Source organism: Camelina sativa, chromosome 2 (assembly GCF_000633955.1).
Source record: "Camelina sativa cultivar DH55 chromosome 2, Cs, whole genome shotgun sequence".
NCBI lineage: Eukaryota > Viridiplantae > Streptophyta > Magnoliopsida > Brassicales > Brassicaceae > Camelina > Camelina sativa.
The window spans coordinates 26,404,083-26,413,703 of record NC_025686.1 but is presented as its reverse complement, the minus strand read 5'-3'; the positions used below and the strand labels follow the sequence as shown (position 1 = coordinate 26,413,703).

General features: G+C 35.1%; 2 protein-coding genes and 1 pseudogene across 2 annotated transcripts; 1 reads left to right on the top strand and 2 right to left on the bottom strand.

Moving 5' to 3' along the window:
- On the top strand, positions 231 to 1,499 carry LOC104740290 (E3 ubiquitin-protein ligase SINA-like 11). The gene is made up of 2 exons (XM_010460842.2): positions 231 to 417; positions 560 to 1,499. The coding sequence occupies exons 1-2, from the start codon at positions 286 to 288 to the stop codon at positions 1,232 to 1,234; spliced, it is 807 nt and encodes a 268-aa protein (XP_010459144.1). The 5' UTR covers positions 231 to 285; the 3' UTR covers positions 1,235 to 1,499.
- LOC104757031 lies at positions 2,596 to 5,104 on the bottom strand (annotated as a pseudogene).
- Positions 5,903 to 9,201, bottom strand: LOC104740299 (1-deoxy-D-xylulose 5-phosphate reductoisomerase, chloroplastic-like). The gene is made up of 11 exons (XM_010460851.2): positions 9,032 to 9,201; positions 8,696 to 8,895; positions 7,836 to 7,961; positions 7,680 to 7,742; positions 7,449 to 7,598; positions 7,274 to 7,341; positions 7,060 to 7,174; positions 6,878 to 6,982; positions 6,676 to 6,788; positions 6,369 to 6,515; positions 5,903 to 6,277 (listed from the first exon to the last, which is right to left on the bottom strand). Exons 1-11 carry the CDS (start codon positions 9,126 to 9,128, stop codon positions 6,109 to 6,111), a joined length of 1,353 nt encoding a protein of 450 aa, XP_010459153.1. The 5' UTR covers positions 9,129 to 9,201; the 3' UTR covers positions 5,903 to 6,108.

Below are 9,621 nucleotides of genomic sequence, written 5' to 3'. Positions count from 1 at the left end.
AAAAAAAAAAAAAAAAAAAAGATAATTTACTTTACTTAAGTGGGTAAGCGTTGTTTATGATGATGATGATCTCTCTCACATTATAGTAGTGTTTCGTGGATACAGAGATGAGATAATGGTAGATGAGTCAGTAATCATTAATGCTAATTAATGGTCAGTCTGAGTAGACCATTAATTAATTAGGGTTTACTCGTCTCTTCTATTTATATGTGAAGACTAGTAAAAACCAAAAACAAAATTGTGAAGACTAGTAAACCTAATTTGATTACCTAATTATAATTGATAATGGTTTGTAAAAGCATTCTCTCACAAAATAGGCAACGTACAGAGAATGAAACACGATCGGCCAAGTTGTCGGATCTTGATGTTCTTGATTGTCCGGTTTGCTTCGAGCCGCTCACAGTTCCTACCTTCCAGGTTATGTTTCCAATCGTGCATTTGATTTTGTTTCATGTGGTATTTTGATTCTCTTTGTTGGGTATTCTTATACCGAATAAGGTTTTAATTTTTAATTTGATTGTAATTAACTCGTTAGATCTTTTTTTTTGCACATCATCAGTGTGATGATGGACATCTAGTTTGCAGTTTATGCTTAGCCAAAGTGAGTAACAAGTGCCCTGGTCCTGGGTGTGATTTACCCATTGGTAGTAAGCGATGCTTCCCAATGGAGAAGGTTCTTAAAGCAGCCTTTGTTCCATGTCGAAATGCTGATATTGGTTGCCCAAACACTTCCTCTTATGGGAAAGTGTCAAGTCATGAAAAGGAATGCAACTACTCTCGCTGTTCTTGCCCTAACCTCGATTGCAATTACATTGGCCCATACACCAGCATGTACAGTCACTATATTTGTAGCCATCTTGACGAAAACATGACTTGTTACTTTCGTTCGTCTGCCCTTTTTCGGATAAACATTAACGAAAAGGTTTTAGTTCTTTATGAAGATATGGAGAAACTATTATTTGTGGTTCAGTGTTTCAGGGAGGTGCATGGTGTTTATGTTACTCTTAGAAGTATTGCATCACCAACTCCAAAACTAGAGAAGATTTCGTACTGGCTTTCCTGTAGTGTTGATGGACACTCGCTTGCTTACAAATCACCAGAAATGAAGAGGTTTCTTGAAGTGAGTTCTCAAATCCCCGAAGAGAGTTACATATTTTTCCCTAACAGTTTATTGTGTGGTGAAATGTTGGAGATGAGTCTTTCCATCGTGAATTTCGACGGAGAGTGGCTCTAGATATTATTTGATTTGATGACTCTCTAGCTCTCACATTTAGAGCAACTGCATCAGCAAAGACTACAAGAGTCTCTCAAAATATTTTATTTTTAGTCGGTAATAAAATATAATTGGAAGCAAAATCGAAATCAAACACTTGGGTCTGTTTTTAGAAAAAAGTTTTATATGGGTTGTGTTATCACTAAGACCATCTCCATTGTATTTCTCTATTTTTTTCTCTAAAATAGAGTAACTCAAAAATAGAGCACTGTTTTACTTTAATGTATTACTCTATTTTCAGCTCTATAATAGAGTTAGTGTAAAAAAATAGAGGTGAGAATAGAGTTGCTCTATATATAGAGCAATTCTATTATTTTCTCTATTTTAGAGTAAGATATAGAGTAGGGTTGGAGCAAATGTTACTCTATAATAGAAATTTGACTAAAAAATAGAGTGGGGTTGGAGATGCCCTTACCATCAATCAGTGTATTGCTGGATTTGTAAATTGTAATTGTGAAAAAAAAAAAATTACACTTTTTTGTGTTTATTAATATAGATTTTACTTATGAAAAATGTATGATCAGTATTTTCTTTTCTTTTCTACAATACGAGATATGAAATTAGTATTAGTATAAAACGAATAGATATTTACTTTGTTAAATCTTTTCACATCTCTTTGTTGTTTAACAATGAACTCACGTACTTGTCTAACTTGTTTGGATTAAGAGGCTTATTCAGTCTCATTCTTGGAGAAGAGAATGGTAAGTTTTTAATACTACTTATTCACACCATCTTCCTCAAAAGCTCTGAGCCTCCGACTTGATCATTCTCATCTTCTTAGGTGAATATCTTCTTTTGAAGTGTTCTTTTTCTTACGTGTTTGTTTATCCACGATTTACTATGCTCTAGTAAATCCTCTTCAGTTTCAAATATTTGCAATAGCGAAATTTGATTGCAACAGACCAAAGTGAACAGAGTTTACATAAAGATTCCAGTCAATCATATTTAGAAACAACACTATCTTCCCTTACGACTTGCTACGTACATAGTTAAGCTAATTATTACTAAGACTTCAAATGGGTTTAGGATTTTGCCATTTCCTTTCCCCTGGGACTGCTGCTACTGCACCTGAAAATCAAACACAGATCAAGATCGCATCTACATGTCCTAAACTGTTTATGTTAAAACTATGACGTTGACACAAGTTTTCACTCCCTAAGACATCCAATTATGTATCTATCTTCAGATTAAATATCTCACATAGAAAAGAAATGAAGATGAGGCCTAAGAAAAATACCAACTCGAGGAAAATACTCATATCATTAGATTCATTACACTTACCTTGATCTAGTGTTTGGGCTCAAAAGATTCCCCTGCTTTGCTCATAACTTCAGATTGAATCCCTTGGACAGAAATCCACCCCTAAGATTGTGTAACATTACGATGTATAAGCATGTTGATACGGTTAATCATTTGAAGATATCTATAAGACTCAGATTGATTTTTCCTTATCATCGAATTCTACAAAATTCTATGAAGGAAACAAAACGAGTAAGAAACCACTGGCTCTCTCACCATTATTATTATTATTCTTCTTCTGCATCATCTGATCTTTTCCTGCGCTGAGCTTCAGAAGGATCTCCTTTACATCCCAAAACAAGGCTACTCCTACTCACGAGGATATCTGCGGTAAACGAAGTATCACACTCTATTCCAAGAGCTGTAAGAATCTTAGTTTCCAAATCAAACCACATGAGATTCTTGGCGTTGTTAATCTCCAACAGAATCTTGCTCCTGTCCTTGGAATAGAGCAGAGGTCTCACAAAGTCAAAAGATTCTACACTCTCTGGTTTAGGCACCGTAAACATCTTACTCCAAGATTTTATATCTTCGTATTCCTTCAATATCCAAACATCTGCATAGCTAAACTCATTGTGACACATCAAACAAACGCAGCCATCTCTGATTCTGCTTTTCACAATTGTTTTATTACCTCCAATTCCAATTTAGTTTATTTTTTTTGACGTAATTTCCTCTCTTTTTTAAAAAAAAATTTTGTTTCCATCAATATCCTTTTTGTAAAAGGAAAAAAAAAAATGCTTATATATTATCAAAACACCAAGCGTTCGGTCTTTGCTTGTATTGCAAGTCCTGTTAAATATATTTTTCCCTTCTCTCGGTTTTGTTCTTGCGTCGTCTCTAGGGTTTTAATTGTTCTCCATTCGATATATAAGAAGTTTCTGCTCTGGCTTGAGATTTTGCAAAGTCTCTTCTTTCATGAACTTTGTTATATCCACCAAACTGATTCAATAACTCTGTTTCTGATTTGTTTTCGTAGAGAAAGTAAACAAACAATGAAATCTAACGAGGAAGAAGCCAAAGTAGCAATGGATACTGCTGAGAAGAAAGAGAGAGAGAGAGGTTGTGCTCCATCATATATTCTCAAGTGTCGACAGAAAACATAAGGGATGAAACAGAACTACATACTAAAAGTCAGTCAACAAAGGATTACGAGATGAAGATAAATTGAAGCAATAGTTAAGGAGACCAAGTACAAACAAAAAGGCTGTGACATGTTAAAGAGAAACAAGTACACAGAAGTGAAGAGATGGAGAGAGGACGTAAAATTATCGGATGTTAGAGACTAGATAGAGTTGTATCAATACTAAAACAGAATTAATGAACAATAAAAGTCAAGGAGGTAAATGGATAAAGCTAAAGGCTTAAGCAGTTTTTTCTCTCACTGCTAAACTTTGTTTCCTCCTAGTCTTCCTAAAACGTCAATCTGCTTCTACATGTTCTCTTTTTGCTAAATTTTCTACTCTATTTCTCTCTCTGTCATGTATTTTTTTTTTTTTCTTTTAGACCAACGAATATAGGGAAACACCAATGAAGCTTGCCACTATCTAGGGTACTTATGTTCCGATGCATAGAAACCGTTTAAGCAAAAGAAAGACTTACCATTATAAGCTTCATTAATCTCTTGAAATTTTTCTGTAGCTGCACTATCGCCTTTGTGCTTATCAGGATGCCACTTCTGTAGATGAAATCACACAAAAATAAAACATCCTCAGCAAAATTCATTCTTCTTCCAGATCAGAATTCAATCTAAAAGACAGACATCTAAACAACGGATATTTGAAAAGGGTTATATAAGTTAACAAACCAATGCAAGCTTCCGATAATTTAGTCTGATTAAGTCCTCAGTTGCGTCGTAATCAACTTCTAGAATCTTATAGTAATCCTACAAAACAAACAAACGAACGAAATGGGCATTCGTGAAAATGATAAGACAACATACAAACATAATCATTTTCCAGAAATTTGAAGAACAGAACTCAAACGTTCAGATTCCACTCAAACCCAAACCAGACATTATCTAATAATTTGGTTCCATGAAGAACTCATGCATTTTCCTAGGAATACAAAAAAATCAAACTTTGGATTCGAAAGTTCCAGTGGGTAATTGAGGACGCTAAGGTCGTCAGAGGCAAGATTAAATCTGATTATCATGTTAGAAGCGATCACTTCTTGCCTCCCAGGCAAAATCCAGTGAAGATAATTCTTAGCTAAAACACCAAATCCACGGCGAGGCAACAGACGATAATAGAAATTGAAGAAAAGAATCAGAACCTCAAAGGGAAGATGGAGACTCTTCCAAGAGTTCTTCTTCAAGCTGAAAACTTTGATCTCAAAAGGGTGACCAAAATAGTCTTCGCCGCTTTTTATATTAGACTGAAGAAACCTCACAACTTTGAAGTCGTCGCTCACAGAATCATAACCCAAACCGTAAAACACAAACTCACGAGTGATGTGACTTTCCGAGAAACCAATAGGCTCAACTGGTAACCGGTGAAGCTTCCTGGTAGATGGATTGAACAGATTACGCATCTCTTATTGCAGCTAAAATTCGTAGCTTGGCTACATCAAAATTTATCTACGTACGTGTGTGATTAACTTGTTTCCCATTAAACTCTTTCGAATTTCATAATGCATGCAAATTCTTCTTTAAACTCTTCTGAAATATGAGTTTCAAAAGAGTTTGTGGTTTCCATTTATTTTACAAACAACCGAGTGCCATTTCCTAAGCAGCAAGCCAAAAAAGTAGCACAACTACAAGTGAATGAGTGATGATGCTGCAAGCTCTCTACTCATGAAACAGAGAGGCTTTTCAAGAAACAGAGGAGATGCAATACTTTACTGATGAAGCCTCCGAGGCTTTTCAAGAACCCACATTAGGCTTTTGTTTTTACCATTATAGGATTTTTTTACTTTAAACGGGAGGCTTTGGTATAAATGGTTTCAAATTATTGGTTTGGCTTGTTCGGATCACAGATACATTAGTTGATGGACATACGCTTACTTACAAATCACCAGAAATGAAGAGGTTTCTTGAAGTGAGTTCTCAAATCCCCGAAGAGAATTTCATATTTTTCCCTAACAGTTTATTGTGTGGTGAAATGTTGGAGATGAGACTTTCAATACGTTTACTTATTTGGTTTGCCGTTAAGACTTGAGAGACGTTCAATTTCTTAGTTGTTTAAAAATATATACTATAATTATCTATTTAAGACCTTGTTTGTACTTTGTAGTAGTAGTAGTTCAGTACCTCCACTCTTTGATTTATGGATAGAAATATAAATCAGATGACGCCATTAACTCCTCTTCGTTTGATCTCACACACCTATATACACCCGCATTTGTTTTCACCATTATAGGATTTTTATTTTAAACGGGAGGCTTTATTGGTTTGGCTTGTTCGGATCACAGATACATTAGTTATATATGCACAATTCATAATCCTCCCACAAGCGCTATTAAGTAATACTAACCCATTCTGTACACTAATCTTGTTCCCACATTTCCACTGATGTTCTTCCAACAACCAATTTGTGTCAGGCATGAACTGAACCAGCACCAGAAGAAACCTGCACCGTCGCCGCGTATTCACGCGCCCACGAGTCATAGTGAAGAATCTCTTCAAGATAAGGTGATGTTACCAACTCGTTACGATGTTTATCGCATGTTAATTCCACAACCTTGAAGATATCCAAATAGCTTATCCTGTAAACAAAAGTCACAGAATATAAAAGTCATTCTTGATTCATTTCAAGAATTTCGTTTGAGATGCCGAAAGAGAAAACAAAAGTCTTACTTTTCATCAATGAACATTTCAACGGCTTTCTCATTGGCAGCACTGAGAACTCCAGTCATTGTGCCTCCAGCTCGTCCAGCAGCATAAGCAATATCCATGGATGGGTATTTCACATTGTCTGGTTTCTTGAAAGTCAACGAACCAAGTCTGCCAAAACCGATTCAGTTTCAGTTCAGTTTATCTAAACAAACTAAAACCAAACTGAACTAGATTAGGGAATTTTTCTTGGTGGTGATTAAAATCTCCAACTAAGCTTAGCTCCACAGTTCAGAGAGCATATATATATATATATGTGTGGTTTGCTTACTTGCAATAGTCAAGTCTTGGATAAGAAGTTGGAACTCTATCGGGCCATGACAAGGTGTAGAGAATCGGTATACGCATATCAGGCCAACCCAATTGAGCAATTACAGATGAATCCTGTGGAACAAGACAAAACACATGCGAGACAGATTTTTACCGGAAAGACAAAAAAAATGCAGTTAATTTAGTTGTCAGGCAAGCAAGACCTCTGTTTCAATCATGGAGTGTATGATACTTTGAGGATGAATGACAATCTCTATATCGTCATACTCAGCTCCAAACAAATAATGTGCTTCAATGACCTCAAGACCCTGTTTCCAAGAAATCAAGAAATTTATCTACCTTGATCAAAAAGGTACTTTTAAAAATCAGAGAAAATGATCTTAACCTTGTTGAAAAGCGTAGCTGAGTCTATAGTGACTTTCTTTCCCATGGACGTCCAGATTGGATGATTCAACGATTCAGCTACTGTAACTTCCTTCAGCTTTTCAACAGGCCAATCCCTAATTTCAAAATCCAATTAACTTTTTCCATTAAGCAAATGAGAATTGAGAAAGAAAACAAAAAAAATCTATTGCAGAGAGAAGAATATTGAAACAAACCTAAAAGATCCACCAGATGCAGTCAAGATTATCTTGCGCAGACCGCCTTCAGGCAAACCTTGAATACACTAGAGACCATAAAAGAAGAGTTTTCACTCAAATTGCATCAAGACCAAAACTTATGTCAATATGAAAGTAGAGGTGCCTTAAAAATTTTATGTGAATTATATGATACCTGAAATATAGCAGAATGTTCTGAATCTGCCGGAAGAATCTTAATATTATGTTTCTTGGCAAGCGGAAGCACGAATGGACCACCTGCGATTAATGTCTCCTTGTTTGCAAGAGCAATGTCCTTTCCTACTTCGATTGCAGCAAACGTACGCTGCAGTAAAAACAAACTATCATCTCTAACTTTCTTTTTCATATTCTTTATAACAAAAGAAAAAGTAGACTATATATATACCTTTAGTCCAGCACAACCAACTATTCCGGTAACAAGAGTTACAGCTTCAGGGTGTCGAGCAACCTGTTGATGAACAACATAAGTAAGAACTCAAATGATGATAGAAACTTTGTAAAAAAAATCTACACTATAATCAAAACAAACAAATGCACTAACCTCAATCACTCCTTGCTCCCCTGGAATAATCTCAGGTTTGTAGTCCAAATCCGCTAATGCTTCTTTAAGCTCATCGATCAATGACTCGTTTCTAAGAGCAACCAACTCAGGTTTAAATCTCCTTACCTGCCACCATTTTAAAGAGGGTAAAAGAAACATAATGTAGACTTTTTCTCGATATCACTGAAGGAGAATAAAACTAAGCAAGAACCTGATTTCTTTGGACTGATTTGCTATACTATTAGTTTACAGTATATTATTATAGATGCTACTATCATTGAATTGAGAAATAATAACCCACCTTTAGTGCACGCTTTGGTGGGTTATGATCTCTCTCACACAGCCTTCCCCTCTCTTTTTTTTTAATTTCCTTTCAATTTGTTCTTTCTCTCTCTCTTACTTAAGATTCTGAAAGGGAGGAGAAGAGAAAAATTAGGGATACATAGAAAAGAAAATTTGGATTTGTATGAAGAAAAGAAAAGAAAAAAGTGTAAAAGCAGAGTAGAGTGACTCCACTTTTACTCCTAAACCCCAAAAGTTGAAATTATAAAACAACAAAAATGACATTATTTTTAGTAACATACCAAGAAAATACAGTAAATGTTCTTGACCATGAAAAAAAAGAAGAAAACAGTAACTAAAAGAAGGGGTTTTTTTTGGAGTAAAACACACGCAACCTTGTCTTTTTTTCTGCCTCAAATATCGCTTAATTAAGGGTTTGTCTAGTGAAAGAAGCAAAGGGTCCTGTTCGGTTTCTAACAAGTTTATACGGATTTGAAAAATAATTAAATGCATAAATCCAATACACAACTTGACGACCATTTAAAAAAAAATATGAAAGAAACAGAGTAAAAAAAAACCTGAGTGCCAATAGAACCAGTAGATCCAACGATAGAGATGGGTTTTGGTCCATCCCAAGATTGACGAGGTACCTCAGGAGGAACAGCTCTCCCAGGCCATGCTGGAGGAGGAGAAGATTGTTGCTGCTGCACTTTCACTGAACACTTGACACCTTTTCCAAACCCTCTCCGTTGATTCCTCTGCCTCGAACTAAACCCACCTGTGAAACACTCCAAAGATGTAAACTTAAAAACTCTCGAAGCTAACTGGATACGGATCATTCAATACTCAGACGAGCCAAAGTAAAACTAATGAAAGTATGAAACTTTAATCGTAAACAGAGTTGACAAAAGTACCTGGGAGTTTAGGGGTTAGATTGAACCTGGAGGAGGTATCCAAGAAAGAAAGAGCAAAGGATTCAGAGGGAGGTATTGAGTTAAGAGTCATCATCATATCAGTCTCTATTAAAAAAAAATCGAATATTTTCTAGAGAACCGCGCGTACTCTCGATTATGAGAGAAAGAAAAAAAAAAGGAATCAGAGACTTTATAGTGAGCCGAGAGAGAGATGAATCACAGAAAAAGAAAAATAATATCTGAATATCACGTAATTTATATGGTACTAGACTTTCACATTATCTTTTAAAGATTTTGTGGAGCATATTAATTTTTTTTTGGCTAATAAATATTAATTTATGAAAGAGATTTTTTATGGTTTTCATAATTTTGAAAATTTTAATTTTAAGTGTGGTAATTGATAAAATGGCTATATTGACAATATATGAATATCTTATTATATGAAATTAAATATGTTTGACTAACATGTTACATGCTATGCTATAACAAAATTACAAACCCACATGTTAAATTTTAGTTTATGTTGATTCTTGACATGTAGTATAATTAATTTTGGATCTTGACATGTTTATAATTATATATGGTTGACT

Excerpts from the sequence above, each read along its gene's own strand:
- LOC104740299 (XM_010460851.2), bottom strand. The coding sequence starts at position 9,128 with ATGATGATGACTCTTAACTCAATACCTCCCTCTGAATCCTTTGCTCTT. Across the intron at positions 7,962-8,695 it reads CTGGTTCTATTGGCACTCAG|GTAAGGAGATTTAAACCTGA; the intron begins GTTTTTTTTTAC and ends AAATGGTGGCAG. Across the intron at positions 7,599-7,679 it reads TTGGTTGTGCTGGACTAAAG|CGTACGTTTGCTGCAATCGA; the intron begins GTATATATATAG and ends TTTTTACTGCAG.
- LOC104740290 (XM_010460842.2), top strand. The coding sequence starts at position 286 with ATGGTTTGTAAAAGCATTCTCTCACAAAATAGGCAACGTACAGAGAAT. Across the intron at positions 418-559 it reads TCACAGTTCCTACCTTCCAG|TGTGATGATGGACATCTAGT; the intron begins GTTATGTTTCCA and ends GCACATCATCAG.